This window comes from Microcebus murinus, chromosome 18, assembly GCF_040939455.1.
Source record: "Microcebus murinus isolate Inina chromosome 18, M.murinus_Inina_mat1.0, whole genome shotgun sequence".
In the NCBI taxonomy this organism is placed as follows: domain Eukaryota; kingdom Metazoa; phylum Chordata; class Mammalia; order Primates; family Cheirogaleidae; genus Microcebus; species Microcebus murinus.
The window spans coordinates 49,699,625-49,723,589 of NC_134121.1; the positions used below are offsets into that span (position 1 = coordinate 49,699,625).

The 23,965-nt window shown below is 36.4% G+C and overlaps 1 protein-coding gene across 12 annotated transcripts in view; it reads right to left on the bottom strand.

Moving 5' to 3' along the window:
- The window catches only part of BPTF (bromodomain PHD finger transcription factor), a 137,636-nt gene that overhangs the window by 34,521 nt on the left and 79,150 nt on the right, over positions 1–23,965 (bottom strand). For 7 of the 12 annotated variants that reach the window (XM_012747366.3, XM_012747364.3, XM_012747362.3 and 4 more), the window contains 11 exons: positions 19,429–19,558; positions 18,807–18,945; positions 15,321–15,500; positions 11,940–14,250; positions 7,421–7,545; positions 6,745–6,873; positions 4,361–4,511; positions 3,989–4,031; positions 1,332–1,578; positions 814–975; positions 445–596 (listed from right to left, as the gene is read on the bottom strand). In XM_012747366.3, the coding sequence (XP_012602820.2) occupies positions 445–596; positions 814–975; positions 1,332–1,578; positions 3,989–4,031; positions 4,361–4,511; positions 6,745–6,873; positions 7,421–7,545; positions 11,940–14,250; positions 15,321–15,500; positions 18,807–18,945; positions 19,429–19,558 (3,769 nt within the window). The remainder of the gene's footprint in view (positions 1–444; positions 597–813; positions 976–1,331; positions 1,579–3,988; positions 4,032–4,360; positions 4,512–6,744; positions 6,874–7,420; positions 7,546–11,939; positions 14,251–15,320; positions 15,501–18,806; positions 18,946–19,428; positions 19,559–23,965) is intronic. The other 5 variants (XM_075994689.1, XM_012747370.3, XM_012747368.3 and 2 more) reach the window with 1 other exon arrangement.

Genomic DNA, 23,965 nt, shown 5'->3' on the forward strand with positions numbered 1-23,965 from the left:
AATATAAGTACCAAAGAAATGATGTATTGAATATGTGCACATATCAGCTAATAACAAACCATTATATAGTTACAGTATGTAGATTATACTTTTCATTCTATTTCTTAACTAGGCTGCACAGCAAGCTTGAGTGGTCCAGTGCTGCTCATTCTTTCATATAAAGAAATTTTCTTTATAAAAATCCTAGAAAGCAATTGTTATTTATAAACTTACTAATGTGCTATTAACTAAATGTTAAAAATTTATACTTTATGTATCATTTTAATTAGAGAAGAAATAATTTACTTATAGAACAAATAGATTTATTCCAAATTAGTACTTTGTCACAGATTAAGTAAAAAGCAAGCAAAATTAGCTGTATTAATCTTGGAAGAGGTCATTCTAAAAATTTCAACCCGGTGTGCTCAACACTTCAAAACAAAATAAGTCTGTAAGAAATCTTACTTGTGAAGTGCTTGTGGTGCCTCCAGAGCCTGAGGTATTGGGCCTAATTGTGACTGTTGCTGTCCTGGGCTGGAATGAAGTAAAGGTTTGCTGACTTGTACCTGTACTTGATGGAATGATACCCAGGACTTTCTGCTGTACTTGAACAACACCTTAAAAAAAGATGAAGAAATGATTAACAACTGTCCCTTTAACGAAAAACATTAAGCGTTGCTTGGTTTCTGAGGAGAAACTACGTGTGGCACGGTTTTATAGTGGGCTACATAGAATGTGAGATCCGAGGACTGAAACCAGTGAAAAGGAAATGAAAAGTAATGGCAACAGTATGATCTGGCAAATGTGAATTAAAACTCTTCACATTTCCCTTACCTCCTTGTGTTGCTGGCACATTTACAGCGACAATCTTGCTGTTTGCAGGAAGTGGCAGTTTGGTAATTACTTTTCCTGCCATAGTGACTGGATTGCCTGTAATTTGGAACGTCTGACCTGTGCTGGCAATGGTTGTAGCAGATGTGGCAGCTGTGCTGGTGGCTAATGGGGTATAAGACATTTAATAAGCTTTAGATTTAAAATAACCAGCAACGTAGTGACTTCTAGGAAGCGCACCAATGCATGAAATGTGGCTCATTTTGTATTTTAAATAAAAAAACATTCCTCTCCACTCAAAGTGAACCATGTAAATGTTGAAAGTGAAATAATGTGAGAGGAGTTTGCTAATGTAATATCATGAACATTATCTGTAACAAACCAATTGTTACAGCTTGTTTGCTCAATCAGCTGCAAAAGAAAAACAATTTTCTAAAGAGATGTTTCATTTCAGTAGGTAAAGAACTGAAAATTCTTTTTCCTGAATGAAAATGATCTTCTATTTAGTCACAGTTGTATACCTGAATTTGACTGGCCTTGCTTAACCCATGTAGCAAAGGTTTGATGGAAGTTCTTGTTTTGCTGGAATGTTACTGTAGCTGGAGATCCAACTTTAGTAGTTAGTACCATTTTGGTTCCAGTTGTAACAGAGCCACTTATGGGGGCCACCATAACTTTCTGTGCTGGAGAGATGGTACTGGTTGTACTATTTGTTGGGGAAGTAGTGGAAGTTGAAATCACTGTAGGCTTCTGTTGCTCCAATCGTTTCTAAAAAAAGTCATGGAGAGAAAACATGAGCCAAAATAGTTCCAGATAAAAACAGTATCATTCTGAAAGAAGTCCAGATACAATTTCTCTGACCCTAAGAAACCACACTAAATTTCTAAGATATTTTACTTCTGAAAAGAAAATATGCCCATATAAATTTATACCTGAATTGAATTTCTTGATGAAGGCAATGTTTTCAACAGTCTATACCACATGTATTTCATTAAAATACTAAGTTGTTCATAACAGAAAATGAAAAGTAATCAAGTTTTTCTGGCCTGAGCAAACATCCAAACTTTCAGACTGAAAATAAATAGACATAGGTAATCTTACTGGAGACAGGAGCACCATGCTGCTCAGTTGGTGAGATTCAAAGCAGAGACCAAATGAAGAGAGCTGTAAAAGGTTTCTATTTACTATAATGTTAACTTATCCAATCATAAAGAGCATGTCAATAGTAAATATCACTATTAAAGTTGGCAAATCCATAATTAAGCAAGCTGAAAATTATAAAACAATTTTCTAGATTTCTTATGTTATTCATTCAAACATTTTTATAGAAAAACACTTCAGATTATTTTATACAGAGAGGTATAATATTGATCTTTAAACTACAGGGCTATTAAAGATAATCTGTACATCTTTTATTACAGATTGCTAAAATTTTCTAACAGCTTATCAACAGTGGTCTGATGAATAACAGTATAAGCTTACACACGTAAAAACAACAGGTGAGATTTACTGCAAACATGGTGGCAGATGTTTTAAGACGAGGAAACTGAGGCTCAGAGAGTTTGTGTAATTGGCCTGAGGCCACAGAGCTAGTTAATGGTGGAGCTGGGGTGTTTATTAAGATCAAATTCCAATGCTGTACTGTCTCCTGTCATTGCAAACTGCTTAGCTATGACATAACACCCAACATTTTTTTAGAACTACTTTTGTATACACCTTATATACCAGAATATGATATGAAGTACTTTGCACAATTTCTCATTCCCCAAAAGAAAAGAAATTTATTGTGAACACTCAGAGACGTCATTAATTAAATCAGTTAAAGGGGAGGTAAAGAAACCGAACACATATTTAGTGGTTATTTTCTGGGGGATAAGCCTTCAGAATTGAAGTGCTGGCTATCTTTGCAAATAAGCATTTTAAAGAACTTTTAAGAAGTAGTACATTATGTTACATTGTGGAGATGACAAAACACACTCATAAGTGAGAAATATTAATAAAACAACTATCCAGTTGTTACATGAATAGGTATGTATGCTTGGGGATAAATTTCCCGTAAGAGCATCATACAGAGAATCCAAAAGTGCTGTTATGTCCAATTTTGGCATAATTGAAGACAAGGACCTATAGTAAGCCAAAATATACGTAAGAATTTAGGAAAATGTTTTATAAAATGTTAGAGAAAAAAGTAGTTTGAGACAAATAATTTGGCTTATATGTGATTTTTATTTATTGAGACAGAGTCTCACTTTGTTGCCTGGGCTAGAGTGCCATGGCATCAACCTAGCTCACAGCAACCTCAAACTCCTGGGCTCAAGCAATCCTTCTGCCTCAGCCTCCCAAGTAACTGGGACTACAGGCATGCACCACCATGCCTGGCTAATTTTTTCTATATATTTTTAGTTGGCCAATTAATTTATTTCTATTTATAGTAGGGACGGGGTCTCGCTCTTGCTCAGGCTGGTTTCAAACTCCTGACCTCAAACAATCCACCTGCATTGGCCTCCCAGAGTGCTAGGATTACAGTCGTGAGCCACCGTGCCAGGGCCTACATGTGATTTTTAAATAGTCTGTTTACCTATGTACTCAAAGTTCATATATTCAAGTTGGCTAAAAACTTTTATAATATGTTCTCAATAGAAATAAGGGGCAATCATCTTTTATCTGGGTCTCAAATTCCCAGGCAGATATAGTACATTATTTGCAGTATGAACATGCTCAGAAATCAATAGCAGCTCTATGATCATCAATGACAATAAACTCTTACAGAGCTTTAGTACAATCTGCTTTTTCATAGACTACAGAGATTTTCCAGATTGGAATTTTGTAGGAAAAAATTATTTCCAGAAATTACCTGTGAAATTATAAAGATAATAAATAATAGAAATCTTATTTCAAATGTCCTCCAACTACATACACTGTTCACAAAATCATAGCTTGCTGTACCCACAGAACTATTTTCAACTAATAAAAACCAGGTATATGTGAGATACATTAAAAAACCCACATGAATATATAATTACTGTGCTCTTGGTGTGCAGGAATTGGGCTAACGATGTAAATTTGTTGTCAGGGAGGACCAGTACCAACTCCCCACCTGCTGGACAGCCAATTGCTACTGTTTTAGGGGACTCCTCATTTGGGCCTTGATGTCCTCCCCCTTCTTCTGTTCACTAACCTTAGCCTGTTGCTCAACTGCTTGTGCCTTTTCTTTCTCCACTCTGCAGGAAAAAAAGGAGGAACTTATCAGAAACTACCCTGTTAAGCATCTGGCATCTAATATAAGTGAAATCTGGCTTTCACATCATACAAAGGTATGAAATTATTTCAATTTAAAAATATTTAAGATAACTAAAAATTGACAAATGGATAGTAACACATTAAAATTCAGAAACAGGACCTTAATAAACTATATAGAGCTAGCAGTCAAAATTAAAAGGTAGAGTAAAATTAACTAGGATGTATTGAATAAACCATTAAAATGATAATTCTTTAGTTCTGAAGTGATAAAATCTTCAAATATCTGACCAGGTGTTAACCATTTCCTTACCTCTCAGCAAACGCCCTGATCTCCCATAGTTCCAACTCTTCTTCTGCTACCCAGGTTTCAATAATAACAGGGCCAGTTTGCTTGGGCGTTTCTGGTCTCTTTGGCCGCAATGCACTTGATCGAAGGCCTTTCCTCTGAGGTGTAGGTGTTTCTTTGGAAAATAAATCAGAGTATTTTAAAAGCAATATTGCTTTAAAAATTAGAGTACTTCTGGTATCTTCTATCATTAAAAGCAGTGGTTGGCAAACTTGTTCTTCTTAAAGGGCCAGATGGCCTCTGTTACAACTACTCAACTCTGCCTTTGTATCATGAAAAGGAGCCAAAGATAATACTTAAGTGAGTAAATGTGGTTGTGTTCCCATCAAGTTTTACTTATAATAAAAAAGTAGGCAGTGAGCCAAGGTTCATGGGCCATGGTTTGCTGACCTCTGATATACAACATCCTTCAAAGGCCTAGAATGCTCCTCTCACAGTTGGGTTGGGTGTCCTTGCCACATATAATTATGGCAATATGTACTTCCCATCACAGCTGGACCAGGGGGATTTGAGAGTTGCTAATATAAAGGAAGATCTGAAACTAAAAGAATAGATAAAACCCCCTAATGATAAGATTTAAAAATAAAAATCAGGGAGGGATAAGCACTGAACCTTCCCACAGGTTTAGGGTACAGAGAAGCAGTACAATCATAGGGAAGCAGCAGAAGGAAATTGAAATAGCAGGACCTAGATGGTACAAAGTGATACAAGCCAAAGAAAAGTGATTCAAGGAGACTGCACTGGTTTGCATCAAAGGCTATCAAGGAGATTGAGGACCTGTCAGGATGGTCTTCTCCTATCTGTATGTGTGCCTATCAATAGAGATGACTGTTTCTATTCCAGGACAACACTGCTTTAATTAAGCTAAAATTCAACATCTACTAGGACAGTTGTTGCCTTATTCTTTTCAAAAAGGCCGTTCTTAGTCATTTGTTTCCTAACAAGAACTTCCAAGTTAATTTAATCAAGTTCTAAAAATTATATGTAAGTATTTGGGAGAACTAGCTTTCATAAAACAGTGTTTCTATCTATTCTATCTAAGAACATCATTTTCTTTTTGCACATTTCCTTTTCTTTCTTTCTTTTTTTATTAAGAGACTGGGTCTTGCTCTGTCACTCAGGCTGGAGTACAGAGGCATGATCATAGCTCACTGCTCCTGGACTTAAGTGATCCTCCTGCCTCAGCCTCCCAAGTAGCTATACATTTCTTAGATTTTTTCCCCAAATATTTTTATTGTTTATATAAAATTACTGACTTTTATTTATATATTTTTAATTTGGACACCACAATGAACTCCTTTTAGCATTAATATCTTTATTTCTCACAAATTTTCTAGGCAGACATTCATAATTACCTGCAAAATAGTGTTAATCTTGCTTTTTTTTTTTTTTTTTTTTTTTGAGACAGAGTCTCGCTTGTTGCCTAGGCTAGAGTGAGTGCCGTGGCGTCAGCCTAGGTCACAGCAACCTCAATCTCCTGGGCTCAAGCAATCCTTTTGCCTCAGCCTCCCGAGTAGCTGGGACTACAGGCATGTGCCACCATGCCCGGCTAATTTTATACATATATATTAGTTGGCCAATTAATTTCTTTCTATTTATAGTAGAGACGGGGTCTTGCTCTTGCTCAGGCTGGTTTCGAACTCCTGACCTCGAGCAATCCGCCCGCCTCAGCCTCCCAGAGTGCTAGGATTACAGGCGTGAGCCACCGCGCCCGGCAATCTTGCTTTTTTTTTTTTTTTGCTTCTTCGCTGATATTTACCGTTTATTACTCTTTTTTATCTTATTCGAATACATTAACACTTGCTACCATAATACTAAAACCTTTTCTTTGCTTCCTTGAGAACTGGGGCCAAATCTCATTCTTTTATATACTTGCTTCCCAATGCTTATTCTATATGTGGTCTATAAATGTTTCCTGAGTAACTCTTGATAATTATTATTTCTACCTAAGGACTTAAGTATTTCACAATAGCTTTAACTCTTGAGTCAACAAACTTTTATTAACCACTTACATGTCAGACTCTGCACTAGGTGTGCCAGGACTACAACAAACCAGACAAGGTGGCCGCCCTCTTGGAGCTGACTGCCCTCTCACTGCCTCACATTTTAATTATAAGAGGTATTATCATGGTCCATGCTTGGCACAATACCTGTAGGCATCAACATGTGCCTCATAGAATCCTGATATGTTTATTACTTAAATATCATTTAAAAAATATAGCAGTTATGAAAAATGTTTTTCATAAGTTGAACACAGTTATAGGAAACAATTATAATCAAAATTCAATTCATAAAAGATATGGCTGACAGGTCAATAATGGAAGAACAGAATTCTTTCCATTCCTTACCTTTTGGTGCTTCTGGAACTCCAATGGGACAAATGATTTTCCTGATACAATACTCAGATCGAATACCATAAGGACCAACATCTCTCCTCTTAATTATTTCAGTTGTTGTGATTTCAGTTTCAGATGTTTCTATGGTGATTTAATTCACAAAGTATTAATAACCACCTAAAATACTCAGAGACTAAGAAGGTACAATATCTGGTGTTATAAAAAAGAGACACACATGGAAAATACTTTTGGAAACATTTGATTAATTAATGACTACAGGATCACTGCTAGACTGCAACAATACTTCTTCCTCCCTGAAAATTTCTATACGGAACAAAATGCAGCTGGGCACAGCTCAGCTCATGGTACCAAAACTGAAGTCAAGATAATAAAAGGCCTAAGATAGAAGCAACACACACAGGGTTCTAGAAGTCTTAGTTTATGACTTATATCTATAATAAAAAACTATCTTTAAAAATATGTAGATGGTTCATGAATAAGTAACTCACCTTATAATGTGAGCCCCCCCCATGCCTCTTGGGTTTTATAGCATGTATCGTACTTTAGCAAAGCTGTATTTTTAAAATGCAAGCATTTTATTTTAATAAATAACAAAGATGCTTAAAATGAAGTGAATGGTCAAGTGATTTTATCTTTTAAACTTAAATTAGAAAGTAACGCCCCTTACCTGTCCGTGTAGTCCCTGCTCCTGGAGGAGCCTTGGCTGCCATGTCATCCCACCTCAAACTCGCCCACAGTAACCGTAACATCAGGCTCACCCCGGCTAAGGACTTCACAGTCTGAAGTCTGTATCTGAAAGAAAAACCCAAGAAATCCATATATATCACACACACACACACACATACACTCTCTCTCTCTCTTTCTACTAAACTGAAGGATTGTGTTCCTTGTTCTCATTATGACTTCAGTATTTAACATGGTTTTGTTAAGACTTTGGTATTATGTCTCTTTAAAAAAGAACTTTTTGCTCACAAGCATAGCATGCATCTAACACTTAAAAAGGGTCTATATTCACTTTAAGTACCATATAAATCTATAAAGTGAGTGTGTTCCATAGTAAGGTTGATGAGGCAATAATTTTTGAAAATTTTATAAATTTAACCTAATTCTAAAATGTTATGAAATTTATGAAGATCAAGATCAAACAGAGAAATAAATAATTGTTACTAAATATGATAAAGGAGTTTTGAAAAAGGAAAAATCATAACTGATTAATTTTTGCTAAAATGAAAAACCTGGACATGTTTAAATTTTCTCAAAATGCAAAATAAAAACACTTTAAAAATCTAATAAGATTTTTTCCAAATGGACAGAAAATTTTGCGTCCAAATGGTGGCTCTTCAAAACATGAACTACTGGATGATGAATACTGCTAATACTAATAAAACTTTGACATTAGTATTGTTTTGGAATCCTACGAGTAATAAAATATTAGAAAAAGTACTATATTAGTTACTAATCATCACACAAAGAAATCTGTGTTTGTGAGTTTTTTTGTTTTGTTTTTCTAATGCCCATCCATGCTTGTGTTTTTTTCGAAGCATTGTGTACAAAGTTATTGAATATTTTAGACATTCTTTTAAACTATTAATACTAAACACACATTTCAAAATGAATTTATTTAACTATATGAACATCATCCTAAAACTGAATTCACTATAAAACATTTTAAAGCAGCCTCAGGTTGTCAATTCTCCATTAGGGTCTTTGTGTAATTAAAATACTTTGTTGACATTTTTATACTACTTAAATGAATATATTGTTGACTGCAGCGCAGATAAAGCCTATAAAAATGAAAATAATTTCCCCTCTAACAGATGTAGGAGGTAAATCTTAGACAGCTTTGTATTTGAAAGGTAATGCTTTCTATTATTAGTATTTCCTTGGAAAAATGAACAATGTGAGAAAGAAAAAGCTCTAGCCAAAAAGCTGTTACAGCTTTTTAACTTCCCATCTCCCCTTGTGACACCATGATTTTCTTCATTGTGTTATTACACTATAAATCATCTAACCTGGAAAGAACTATTTTAGAGGAGAAATGTTAACTAATGCAGGGATGCCCCAAGAGAGGGAAATGCCTGCCACTTTCAGACCACCCATAGAAATTCCTAGGGAACTTCAGTCTCGCAAGGGAAGGCAAATGAACATTTATTTGGAAAGAAAAGTTCATCCTCATTCTCTCTCTTCTATCCCAATCACTCTCTATAGTCAAATAATAACTTTAAATCATCCCTATTTTACAATTGAAATAATACCAGGGAAGGAACACACCTCATGCATTATATTGGCCTGCTCATTCAAATATTCCTGCAAAAATTATTTGAGTGTCTTCTGTATGTTAGGCTATGTTAAAAGCACTGGGGACACAGAAGTGAATTAGATCTGTCTCTCTGTTCTCAAGGAGCTGTATGACAGAAACATGTAAGGGAAAGACATCTGATTTGGCTCAGGGACAGGGATCAGAGCTTTGCTGGAGTCTCAAAGGACAAATTAAGGGTGTGAGGATTGCTGACTGAAGGTGAGGGGCACACAAATGCTAAGGAGCAAAGTGTGCAAGAGCACACACTTGTTCCCAGAAACTGTATCTAGTGTGTTATAGCTGGAGGGAAGGGGTGTGGAGGTACAGAAAAAGATGAACGAGACAGGAAGGCCTGGCATGAGACAGGAAGGCCTAAGCCAGAACGTGCTGCACTAAATTGAAGGATTAAAGAAGAGCATTAAGGCTATGTATATTAAGGCTTCTGAGATTTACTCAGTATTGGACAGGTTGTAAAGGCAAGTACTTCTCGTGGACGTGATCTACAGGTGATAAATGCTCTCCAGTCCTTTCCCTCGCCCTCCCTGCAGTAGCTAGCAAGTCCCTTAGCTCAGTCAGAATGTCCATACCCCTGCGCTGGCACTGCGGAGGATAACTGCCAGTCCAAAGTGATAATGAAGCACAGAATCAAGGCCTGGGGAAACGGGTACGTGGGAACAGACAGTGTGGAAGGAAGGAGGTCCTAATGAGCCTATGAGACACATTTCTAATATTCTTCAGACTTATTATTAGATTAATAAAGATCATACATGTGCCTTTAGCATTCTTAGCCCTTACTCTAATCACCAGACATATTTTATTCAAGTTTTAGTATAAAAACATTTCACATGCATGATTTTTTCATAGTGATGTTTTTTAAAAAGGCATTCTAAAGTCAAGAACAATTAATATATTTACCCATGCCTCCATTACATAAAAGAGATTATGCTTCTCTAAAATTTGTTTCAGCAAATTAAGATGTTAGCATATATTTGAGGGCAATATCTGTTTAAAATGTACAGGAAGGTTATTTCCTTCCATTAAAAAAATGAGAAAATAGATAATACAAATTGTGCTACAGTGCATATTAAAACACGAGAATTCAAGGCTCCTGAAACTCAGCCATGCAGAACAGGGCCCTGGGCAACACTGGATCAGGACTGGGGCCTAGTTCTCCTGGAGAGTTCAGAGGAGAGTGCTTCCCAGTTGAGCCTACCCTCCATTTCAGAATACAAACGAGCAGAAAGGTGGCCTCCACAACTGCCAGGTCATTTTAATTAAAGTATTTGTACATAGTAACTTTTCCAGTGGGAAAGAAGTTACCTGCAGGACAGTCAAGGATACATTTTGGGACCGCTCTCAATGAAGAAAGCAGAAAAGTGCAGAGTAATCCTATAAATCCATGAATTGTAATGAAGAGTTCCTTGATTCCCTGCAGGATTCTGCAAATCCTTCATTGCAGGCCCTGCAGAGAAATTGTACTTTTCAGCTGTCTCTATTGAATGTGTAATGGAGTGATGATACTTTATTTCAAATCAAAAGATGAGTTATAAAAAACTTGGTCAAACAAGCTATGGTTGTATTAATAAATGAATTCCTTTATAGAGAGCGCTTATTTACATTCTTTTTTGGTCTACTACTAGCTGATTGTCATATAAAGGAAACAAAGTGTGATTTTTAACTTACACTGGAAACATATTAAAAGACACACAGAAATGAAGCCTAAAAAGAAATGAAGTTTGCTCAGTAACTTGCTGAAATAATTTCAGAATCCTAGCAAAATCTAACTGCAACTAAGATCAATACTGATTTCTAACGATGTTCCCAGAACTCTTGTTTTCAATGTTTATGTTCCATCCTTCTCAATTATAAGGGTGAAAAGATAAAGACAAGCACATGAAAAAGGTAAACGCAAGGACAAATATGTGAAATGTGATATAGCAGATAAAGTACCAGACTAGGATTTACAAAAACTGGGCACTATTCCTAACTGTCTCTCTGTAGCCAGACGCAAATTATTGGACATCTACAAAAGATAAGAATTTCTAGGATCCCTTCCCAATATAAAATTATATGATTTCACAACTGCCAAGGCTACATACTTATGACTTACCCCCCAAACCTAAAGTGCCCAGAAAATTTTAAATTAGGACTATTTCTGGGTTTTAAAAAATTCCTAAGTAATCTAGATACTACCTGTTCATACATAAGTAACAGAGAACTCCAAAACAAATGCTTATCCTGCAAATAAATCATATCAGGAAGATTTCCATATTATATTATAATGAACCTCACGAAATTTATAGGCATGTTTCCTTATGTCTTATGTTTTTATGAATTATCTAATAGAAATAAAATACAAACATTCCAGCAAATTGGTGAATATCCAATTCTGTGATTATTTTGTTCCCAGGGCAAATACATAGCAATAACTCGGAAAGTTAGACCACAAAAATAATCACATTTGACATGTTCCTTTTTTTTCCTTTGGAGACAGAGTGGGACTGCTGCCCTGGCTAGAGTGCAGTGGTATCATCACAGCTCACTGCAACTTGAAACCCCTGGGCTCCAGTGATCCTCCTGCCTCAGCCTCCCCGGTAGCTAGGACTATAGGCATGAGCCACCTTGCCGGCTGAATTGTTTCTTTTGTCTTGTGAAAATTACAACTGAATTTCATTTTAAAGGACTCTCTTAAATTTTAAGTCTTTAAACATTTTCCCTAAGTAAACTTTACTACCTACTAGGTGGCCAAGCTTGAAGCTTCCTGTATCTTAATTCCATTACTAACTTTGGCCATTAAATATGTTTCCCTGTCTTATCTCTCTTATTTCTTACAAGATAATTATTTTAAAACTTTCTCCCTCCCCCAAATACATTTTAAAGTACATACCTCCAAGTGATACCAAAGGTTGGTCTAGGAGAAGGATATGGCCATATATCCAAAGCAGGTTTTGCATTGTAATTAAAATATGGGACTTCTCGGATTCCTCCTTTCCTGGCCAACTTTTTTAAGTCATCATTAGGCAAAACAAATATGCTCTTCTTGCTGCTCTTGGTAATAAACTTTCTATAGGATGGCAGAGCTGTACCTGAACGAGCCTTCTTTGGTCTTGAAAATTTCATCAGTTTCACTTTGTCTCTTGTGGAATACTCTTTGCTCACAGTCATAGATGTTACCAGTGTGCCTCCTGTGGTGGTTAGGGAGTCTGTCACTGTCGTGGTGACCACAGTTTTGCTCTGTTCCTTAACAGAGATGATGTCCACACTGCTGCCTGTGGAAGGCGTGGAAAGCTTTGTTACCGTTGTGGTGGTGGTTGTGACAGTGGATTTGGCACAATTTTCTGTGGAGGAGACCACAGTTTGCTTATCGCCTTTTTCTACCTTGATCACAGTTTTTGATTCTGTGGCCACCGTGGATGTCATTGTGGTGACTTCTGTGATGACTGTTTTTCTTTTAGATTCTCCATTGACATTTTCATCTTTGTTGGTGGGCAGACTATTTTCATCAATAAAATCATTACTGAGATTGGATTCCTCTCCAGAAGTAATAGGTGATGGAGTACTTTTCTTAACTTCTAAGGTTTCAATTTCCATATCTTCTACCTGGTTGACTGAATTGCTTTTTGGGCAAGATGGTGGAGGTGTGGTAGTCCTTGTTCTGTCAGGCTCTTTGGTTGATGGCAGGGTCTCAAGGCTATCTTGGTAGTCACCTTCATCAACATCTGAAGAACTCAGTAAACATGATTTTGTTTCCGAGTTATTTTTTTCATTAAAATCTTCCATGATGACATCACCATTAATGAATGGCTTTACAGCAGATTCTTTAACAGTCAATGACTTAACATCATTTTCAGGGATTATTTTATTTATATTATTAACCTTTGGTTCAACATGACCACTTACTATTTTACTCTCGGAGATTTCCTTCAAGCATTCACCTTTCAAATATACTTTGGGTTTATTATCTTTTCCATTTATTTGAAATGTACTTGTTTTCTGTCCTTTCTTTTCAGACTCTCGATTTTCATTATTCTTTTTGTCAGTGATATTTTTTAGATTTATTTGATCAATACATTTATTAATTGGTTTCTCTTCTAACTTCTGCTGACTTGGTTTTTTACCATTTGCTTCAGCTACCTTACCCTGCAGCCTGTCATCACAGTTTCCAGTGGACTTAGCAGAAATAAACTCATACTTCAATGGCTCCAAGCCTTCAATACCTTCTTCTTGAGTAATGAATTTCTCAGAAATACTTTCATTGCTATTCTGAACAATCATATCTTCTTCACTGCTATCTTGAATAGACATAGTATCAGAACTATTTTCCAAAGTGCTATTATATTCAGAGTCACATCCCAATTTTCCTTCAAAGTCCGTTGCCTTCGAAAGAGATGGGGCATCTCTGTCACTGGCACTGTTAGATACTGATGAAAGTAAAGTACTCTTAGAAGAAGAAAGAATGGTGTCATCATCCTCCTGTACGAGTGGTTTTTTGTTCTTATAGATCAAAGTACCAATATCGTCTGCACTGGCTAGTTTAGAGTCATCAATAAAAAAATCATTTCCTTTTGTTTTAATCTTATTGGGTTCCTGGCCTTTACTGGCAGGTTCAGAGGGATTCTCTTCTATATCATTTTCAACAGAATTTTGTTTCTGACAGTTTGTCTCTGGGCTTTGAATGGTGACATCATCTAACACTTGATCTTTTGGATAAAGTTTGTTTGTGGTATGACTAGGACCACTGAGTCCAAGAACTGAGGAATCACTTTGTGAACATCCCTGAATTGAGTCCTCAGATTTATCATTACTTGCACTAGGGCTTTGTTCTTGTTTAAGTAAGTCACTTTGACACCCTTCTTTTGCTTTTGTTGTTACTGGTGACTCAGTGAGACTTTTCAGAGAACCTGCAGAAGTCTTTCCCATGCCCTTCATTCCACCCTCCAACTTCATTTTTTCAAGGCGCTGTTTTTCTTCCAGTGTAAACTGTTTAATTCTCCTTTCAAGAAGTCCATCTAGTTTGGATGATTTTGTTTTCTTTTTATAACTAGTCCTTAGGTGAAACCCCTCACTGACATTGACTACATCTACTTGAGAACTTTCCTGACAATTTATATGTGACTCTGTTTTCACATCATCATCTATTTCCATTGGTTCTTCCTTCAAAGATTTATCATTGTCGGAATCTAAAAGTTCTTTTACATCTATGGGGGGAAAAAGACATTTATATAAATGTAATTTTTATTCTGAAATAAGGAATTCATGAGACTAGTTTTATTTCAAAAAGTACCTATATTTCTCATTTCACTCTACAGCTCAAATACAAACATCTATATATATCAAAGTTCCAGATATATGATAAAATTGGTCAGTGGACAGGACTAAATTTTATAAAAGGTTAAAAAATACACATTCTAAATATTTAAATATTCTGATTATTATCTAAAAATGATGGAATGCCATAATGAAAAATTACTTAGTATGTGAGAGGCTATTGTATACCTGACTACCTTCATATATAATTATATATAGTCTTTTACGGTTATAAAATATATTTTGGCACATACGTTACCTAGCTCATCTAGTTTTTAAAAAACTACTTTTTACAAAAGACAATGTAAATTCCTGAAAAGGTTAATCATAGAGTTACCATATGATCCAATAGTTCCACTCTTAGGTACATCTCCAAGAGAAGTGAAAATATATGTCCACAAAAAAAACATGTACATGAAAGTTCAATAGCAGCATTATTCATAATAACCAAAAAGTGAAAACAGCCTAAATGTCCACCAACTGATGAATAAATAAAATGTACATATCCATATAATGGAATATTATTCAGAAATAAAAAGGAATAAAGTGCTGATACATGCTACCACATGGATGAACCTTGAAGACATGCTAAATGAAAGAAGCCAGCCACAAAGGACCACATATTATCTGATTCCACTTATATGGATTGTCCAAAATAGGCACACGCATAGAGACAGGAGGAGACTGGTGGGCTGGGGGTATCTGGGGAGGGATTGGTTAGTAAATGCTACTGGGTATGAGGCTTCCTTTTAGGAAAAGTTCTAAAATTGACTGTGGTAATGGTTGAACTCTGTGAATATACTAGAAACCACGGAATTTACACTCTGAGTGAATTATATGGTATATGAACTATACTTCAATAAATCTGTTATAAAAAAAAAATGCAGTACCTTTCCTACTGTGGGAACCTGATCCAGTGCATTATCACCCCAGGCTGCCCTCCACACTCAACTCTCCTTACCTGGGTCCTTCTTCTCAGTAATCTTTGAGATATCCATTTCACTTTGGTCTGCCCCTTTTGTAGCATCTGAATCTTTTACCTCATCTTTCTCAGAATCAGGCTCTGTTTTTATTTTGGGGGGGCTTTGTGGACTTTTTCTTTTATCTGATTCATCCATATTTTCATCCATATTATTTTTGGCTAAAAATAACCATATATATATGGTAATTAAATGTACTTGCAACATTAACAATTTACTTTAATATATCTAGTTTAGTGGAAATAAGTATTTTCCAGCAAGTTATAGTTCATATTTTCTAAAACAAAACAAGGCAAAAGTCAAAGGTACCATATACTTTCCTGTAAGTCCGGCTGACCTAAAGTACAAAAGGAACCACTGATTTTTAGATGTATTTCAGAATCTTTTGTGTATGAAAAATTATCTCAATCTGCTCAATGATTCCAGAAAGTGTGCACCATTGGTTTCCAATTTACTTTGCGTCACAGAGCTCTATTAGACAAATGCTATGATCCACTATTCAGAAAAAAAGTACGTGTACAAACTTTTGTAATCTACTTCAATGGATTCCTGGACCTCTTGAGGTCCTCATGGACTCCAGGTTAAGAACACTTTTTACAGCACAGAATAAAAGACTTAAGAGAAATAACCAAATGTAGTATGTGGCCTTATATGGACCTGACTTACTCCCAACAGTAAAAAGATGTCTCTAAGACAACCAGGGCAATTGGAATATGGAAGGAGAATCAGATGATTCATTTGTTAATTATAATTAATTTATTGAATGTGATAATGGCATGGCAGTTATGAGAAAATTGTCCATTTGATTTAGAGATAGATACTGAACTTCTTCTGGTGAGATAATATGATTTGGGGGATCTATTTTAAAATATTACAGGATTAAAAATGTGGGCAGCAACAATTGAAAAAAGAATGACAGAATTTTATTACCGTTGAAGCTGAATGATAATTACATGGGAGTTCATTATTCTATTCTCTTTACATTTGTGCATTTTCAGATTTTTTTTTTTTTTTGAGACAGAGTCTCACTCTGTTGCCCTGGCTAGAGTGAGTGCCATGACGTCAGCCTAGCTCACAGCAACCTCAAACTCCTGGGCTCAAGCAATCCTCCTGCCTCAGCCTCCCGAGTAGCTGGGACTACAGGCATGTGCCACCATGCCCGGCTAATTTTTTCTATATGTATTACTTGGCCAATTAATTTCTTCCTATTTATAGTAGAGACGGGGGTCTCACCTCGAGCAATCCTCTCGCCTCGGCCTCCCAGAGTGCTAGGATTACAAGCGTGAGCCACCACGCCCGGCCGATTTTTAATTAAAAAAAAAAAAAAAATCAAACCCCCAAACCCAGAATTACTGTCTGGATGAATCTAATCTTGGGCCTTAAGAGGCATTTTTTCACCTTTTACTTTCTTCTTCACTTGAACCTAAACATCCCAAGGACTTAGCAAGGTGTATCTATTTTTTTATGTAAATGATTTCTTCCAGAAAGGTTTGGCTGAGGGAAGGAAAAAGTACAAAAAAACAGTACCAGCAGGGTATTGATAAAAGAGGAAAAAGAATCACAGAAAAGGGTAACAGGCTGTAAACGGACCTCATGGGTAACAAAAGGATAAAACTAAGCTGACATTTCCTCATTTAATCCTTCTTTGGTTATGTAAAAACAACTAGGTGATATTTTTTCAGTTTTCAAGCTGATCAAAATGAGCTTTGTATGCCAATGGTACCCCTCAACAGCTGTAAGAACCCTGATAATTAAAATAGGCAACTATAAAATGTTTGAGTTTTCTCCCCCTTAAAGGTCCTCTTGACATAAAGAATATCCGATACATACTCTTTACTGAAGCCTAAAAATGTGCAACACAAATGCATAGCATTAGAGCTGCACTAGAGGTTAAAGATAAAGGGCACACAGTCAGCAGCCAAACAAGTCTAATGCTAAGGTCTTCTGACACCAAGTCAAGTGTTCCCAAGTCAAGTGTTCTCTGTTTTTCAACACATCTGTCCTCCATCATATGATCATACTAGATCAGCCATTATTACAGGTACCAATAGTTCTGACATTACTAATTGGTGATTACTGTTGCCATCACTGTAATTCCTTTTCTGTAGTTAAGCTAAGTCCAGAGCCCTGGACAATGTGCATTGCTACTTTCTTGCCTGCTCCACCTGGGAGGAAAGGCTCAAGAAAGACCAAACTGGCTCCTGACTAGATAAAACTCCAGAATTTGAACAATGGAAAATCTTATGTTAGGGAAAGTAGATCTAAAATAAGTCTGGAAAAGCCTAAATATTCTGTATGTTGATCATCTGAATTTTATTACATAGGAAAAAAAGTTCTCTATAATTCTAAGTGTCACATGGATAACAAGAGCAACAAAATGGTAATAAAAGAAACTATAATGATCTTTTGGAAATTATTATAATGGATACTTAATGTAAAGGTAATAAGAAAATAGAATCAAGTATTAAATATTTCTATTTACTAAACAGAAATATTTCTTGAGCATCTACTATGTCCAAGATGCTCCTAAACCCTACAAAATATTTTCCAGTGAGTCTTATAAAATATTTATTTTTCTTGTTAAAAGATAAACCAATGATAACTTTCCTATGTTAACAGTTTCACAAATCTACCAGCTCAGGTTTCACAAGAACCATTCAAAAAGAAACCAAATCAGTTTTAGCTTAGGTAAGAACAACAGTACTTACTGCATACTACATCATCTCCTTATATAGGTTTCATAGGAGGAAACAGATCACAGTATCAATTAGCAAAGTAGATTGCACAGCTAACAGAATTGCTTTTGTAAATTGCTTAGATAACAAAGGAGAGACTGCAAAGGTAGACAGCAAAAATGACAAGAAAGCCAGGAGACGTGGGTTCTGCCAGGGTTCTATTACTCCCTATCTGTGTTAACTTCAGTATGTCACTTAGCATTGCCATGAATTAATTTGCTTATTTAACACAAGTTAAAAAATCTGTGGTTTCTTAATAGAGCAGTTCATCTCTAGAGTTCTGTGATTCTAAATACTAAAGTTTGTTAGCCAGTAGTAAAAACTGAATTAATAGCTCATTTATATGACAGTGTTATGGAAGCCTCTATCATTTCTTGTCTGGTTTTGTTAGGTAAAATAATGCTGAGGTTACCAGATATGTGACGCCTCAAGAAGTCTACTAGTACTGAATTTAAGATTCTGAAAAGCCATAATTAGGTGGCTAGGGCCTATTTTTTTAAAAATAAGCTCTACTCCATTATCTTTCTTTAGCAGAAATTCAAGGTAACAAAATCCTGTGGATAAAGTAATTTTTAAAACTTCAGAGTTTATAATTAGTAAACTACATTGATAATTTCATATATACTACTTAAAATTCCAGAAAAATACTTTTATCTAAAATATGGTCAATATAAACAAGTTTATAAGAAATTAAATCAGAAATAATTATGTAGGAAAATAAACTTTACTTACTTCCTTCTATTGATCTTCTGTAATTCACATTAGTATTGCCTGGCAATTTAGGAACAAACCTATAGACATGAGTTTTACTAATCCAGCTCCAACCACCATATCCTGTCACTCTGTACTCCTCTCCTTTTTGTTTCCAAACCTGGTATGAATGAAAATATTTTGATTAAACAAGAATGACAACACTTTTATTTTTTTTTTATTTTTATTTTTTTATTTTGTTTGTCTCATTGTCAGAGAGGGAAGGCAGACAATAATTTTAAAGCACATATGGTTTTACACATTTTTACCAAACAAGATCAAAAATCAGTCAAATTAATTAAATGCATCAATCAATTTAATTTTTACTGAGAATCAAAGATCTATGAAAGAACTTAAAAGTCTTTTTTAATATGCAAAATTTAACACAATTTTGTGGTTTTATAACAATTTCAATAAATTGGTCTCATAACCTTCCCACATTCTACTAAGATAAACCTATGCAAATTGCCAGAAAGATGTACTTCGTCCCAATAATATTAATTAAAAGACTGTGTCAAAAGTAAAACAAAATTAAGTATTCAAAGTTGCAAAATAAAAGGCTCAGAAATGGCTAACACTATTTTATTTTTAAAATAAAAATTACCTGATGTTTAACTGGAAATGTGTATTTTACCCACGTAGCTTGCTGCATTGTTTCTTCTTCTTCCTGTTTTTTCTCTTTTTTTTTGACTTTCTCCTTTTCTTCCCTTTCAATTGATGTCATCCTGTGTAGCCTAAGAATACATGGATAAGGAGACAGTTACATTTAACTCTGAAAAAAGATAGAAATGCAATACTGAAAATTATGAAGGCAAAATCAAACACTGTTAGAATCCTACTAGTAACCCAGACACCCCAACTGACAAAAATTAGATACAAAATTTCATAACAGGAAAAGTCAAAAGAGTACAAAAAAAGCAAAACCAGAAAGTGCTAATCTTTCCATATGCCTCTCCATAAGAAATACTTATGAGTTACTCCTTAAAAATTTCACAAATAGGCCGGGCGCGGTGGCTCACGCCTGTAATCCTAGCTCTCTGGGAGGCCGAGACGGGCGGATTGCTCAAGGTCAGGAGTTGGAAACCAGCCTGAGCAAGAGCGAGACCTCGTCTCTACTATAAATAGAAAGAAATTAATTGGCCAACTAATATATATAGAAAAAATTAGCCGGGCATGGTGGCACATGCCTGTAGTCCCAGCTACTCGGGAGGCTGAGGCAGGAGGATCGCTTGAGCCCAGGAGTTTGAGGTTGCTGTGAGCTAGGCTGACACCACGGCACTCACTCTAGCCTGGGCAACAAGTGAGACTCTGTCTCAAAAAAAAAAAAAAAAAAAAAAAAATTCACAAATATACCGACATTTATGTGTATCTTTATATAGTCATTATGTGTTTACACAAAGGGTACCGATAGCATACATACACACACAATTATAGTTTTTAATCAATGCATAATTATACTAGAAGATCTTTCCACATCAGAAAATACAGATCTTTTTAAAAAATTAAAAAATATACCACTGCATGGAAGTACTATAATTTATTAAACCAGTTCCTTACTAAAGGACATTTCCAAAGTTTTTTCCTTCCCAAAAAAACCCCAACAAATCCAAAAACATTTATTTTATCAACCAATATTTCTGATTCTCTCTAGCATTGAGGATTTTAAAGGCTTCACAGGGTCCACTAACATAGTATTCAGGCTTCCTATATCCACAGAGGAAGTGGCCCATGAGACTCCCACTTTTGGGTGAGAGGAAGGATTTCAATCATTAGACACTCATTCTCAGACAAGAAAGGAGTTATTACTGCACCTACCAGTAAGGGGCAGGCTTGTGGTGAGGCTCTACATTTAGATGATTAGATTTTCATAAATCAGAATATTTCTCATAAACAGAGACATGAACCAAAACCTATAAAGAGAGAAGCTCGTCTCTCTAAGAGCTCTAGTGGCAGAGCTGCTTTATCACATCCTAAGCAAATGCAGCCAATTTCTTACGCACAGCTATGTGGAAAGATGCGAGAACTTTTCTCAGTTTGGGGTAGTGGTGCTGGAAAGAAGTGGGAAGGGATTTAATTCTTTTTATCTCTATTCACCCCACAAAAAATCAATCTCTCCCTCCCTCTCTGTCTCTCTCCCTCTCTACCCCACCTTCTTTCCTCCCTCCCCACTTTCAGAAGGCTTTGTGTCCCTGTGATTGTAGGACCCTGGAGTACAGCCTCCCCAGGCTGACAGCTCATGCCTATTAATCACACACAACTAGTATAGCAAACATTCTCCATAAGGCTCTTACAGTCTCTCATAAATTGATGGGAGAAGGGGAAAGGGCATGGGTTTTCACTGGGAACTAACCTGCTGATTCAAATACTGTCCACCTGCCAACACTCTGGGAACTCAGGAGGAGGGCAAGCTCTATAGCCATAGCATGGTGGTGACCTGACAGTCTCAGCCCACAGGCATAAGGAGGGAGTGACTATGTCAGGATCAAGTAGTATTTCTCAGAGTTTTTGTGGGCTTGGCTTTTCTACACCTGTGAAAGGCCAGGTACAGCATAGCAACTGAGACATCTACACTGACAGTGGCCAGGAACAGAGCACTGTGTGGAGAATGCTAGCACAGTGACAGCCTGGGAGCTCACAGGTTGGCAGGGTACTCAGTTTGTGTTCTTGGTGTTCTCAAGGCAAACAGGTCTTTTCTCACTGCCAAATACAAAGGCTTCACTTTGTGGAGGATACCAGACCAGCTGGTTAGTGTTATGGCTAATATGTAATGTTAGCTCTCCTTGGGTAAATTTCTATCCTTCTCATAGCCACCAAGACAATTCCTTAAGGGGAGAAACAGTGACATAGGTAAGCTCAAAAGGAGCTCAGTTCTGTTTGTTGGGCTACTTTTGCTACTGCTGATAGCCTGGAGGCCCCAGGAAGGAAAGTAGGGAGGGAAGCCGCTCCATACATACTTGGTAGGTGCACGGATGGCAGATTTTCCTTCCATGTCTCTACTGTCCAACTAAGAGCTTGGCCAGAAGAAGGGGCTGACCCTCAACCCTACTCCCGACTCCAGGTAGTGCTCAGACTTTTTGCTGCTGCTGTTGTTTGTTTCTTAAGAGAGAGAGTCTCTTTCTGTTGCCCAGGCTAAAGTGCAGTGGCACAATCCATAGCTCACTGCAACCTGGAACTCCCGGGCTCAAGCAATCCTCTCATCCTCCGCTTCAGAAGTAGCTAGGACTACAGGTGTACCACCATGCCTGGCCTCAGAGTTTTGTTGTGTTTGTTTTGGTATTCCACTCAAAGCTACAACAGATGACGTCTTATGTCTTTCTTGGTAAACCTGGGGAGTATCTCTTTGTATCCTCAGAGGTGGGATGGCTGAGTCCAAAAGTTCTTATATTTAAAATGCTGACAGAAACCACAGTGCCAAACTACTCTTCAGAATTGTGCATGTCACACTATCACAAATTATAAAGCCACCTGGCTCTCCCACACCTTCACTCATGCTGAATTAGTATCAAACTTCTAAGTTATTAGCCCATCTGAGGGTAAAAAATACTATCTCAACCTTCTTTAATTATTAGAGAAGTAATTATTTTTTATGGCTACTGGCCTTTCATATTTATTTTTCTGCAAAATGCCTGTTTAAATCCTTTGTCTTGTCTGTACTGGACTTAGTCCTTTTCATATATAAACGGTCTTGGCCAATTACGGAAATTTTCCATTTGTGTTATAAATATTTTTTCTCAAATTGTTATCTGTCTTTTGAGTTTGATTATAATATTTTTCCACTCAGAATTTTAAATACATGTATCCACTTTTTTCCTCTATGGCATCTGGGTTTTTCTATCTGTTTAAAAAGAAAGTATCACAACAAAAACACAAATTAATTCATGCTTTGATATTAAAGTTTTCTTTAAGGCTTTTATTCTTTTTAAATCTTTATCAATCTGAGTGCTTTTATTAAGGCACAGACTTAAGTGATATTTTCCCCAAACATGCCCTCTTTTCCTTTCTGATGTGAAATGCTACCATAGCCAAATTCCCACATGTGTTTAGGTCTACTTCTGGATTCTATTTTATCCCACTGCTTTGCTTCTTCTGTAGGGCAAATTACTTTTATTACTGTAGCTTCAAAATATGCTCTAATACCTATTCCCTTGTTTTCCTAATACCTATTTCCCTTTGTGGCTATATTGTTGCCCATTAATTTTTCTAGCTGAAGTATTAGTATCATCTTAATCAAGCCTCCCCTGCCTTCAGGATGAAAAACCCTATTTATAAAGTATCGTTTTAAAGACTATTTTACACAGACCTGGAATATGTCTCGTTAAATTTATTCCTAGGTGTTTCAGGCTTTTTTGTGGTTGTTATTGTTGTTGCTAAAATCTTTTCTTTCATTATAATTTTTTAAAATATATAAAATGCAACCAAGTTAAGAAATAAAAACTTTATGCAACCTACTTATTAAGGTTCCCAAGAAAACATTAACTTTTCTCTGGGTCACAGTCTGGCTATAGCTTTCAGGAAAGTTTATTAGACCTCTTTTGGTGAAACCAGTGAGTGAGGCCACAAGCAAGGCCTGGAAGATACAGGGCTCACCACAATTAGGATGTCTGGTAGGACTGCAGTATACAATAGGCATGGCATAGCAATATGTCCAAGTGGACTGCTCTGTACTTCTTGCTTTTCTTCTTTCTAAAGGCTATGCGGGGCCGGGCGCGGTGGCTCATGCCTGTAATCCTAGCACTCTGGGAGGCCGAGGCAGGTAGATTGCTCTTGAGGTCAGGAGTTCGAAACTAGCCTGAGCAAGAGCGAGACCCCGTCTCTACTATAAATAGAAAGAAATTAATTGACCAACTAAAAAAAAAAAAAAATATATATATATATATATACACAAAAAAATTAGCCAGGCATGGTGGCACATGCCTGTAGTCCCAGTTACTTGGGAGGCTGAGGCAGGAGGATAGCTTGAGCCTAGGAGATTGAGGTTGCTGTGAGCTAGGCTGACGCCACAACACTCACTCTAGCCTGGGCAACAAAGTGAGACTCTGTCTCAAAAAAAAAAAAAGGATAAAAAGAAAATAAATAAAGGCTATGCGGTATAACCTGCAAAAATTCTATTTTCCCCACTGACTCAGGATATGACCTTCTTG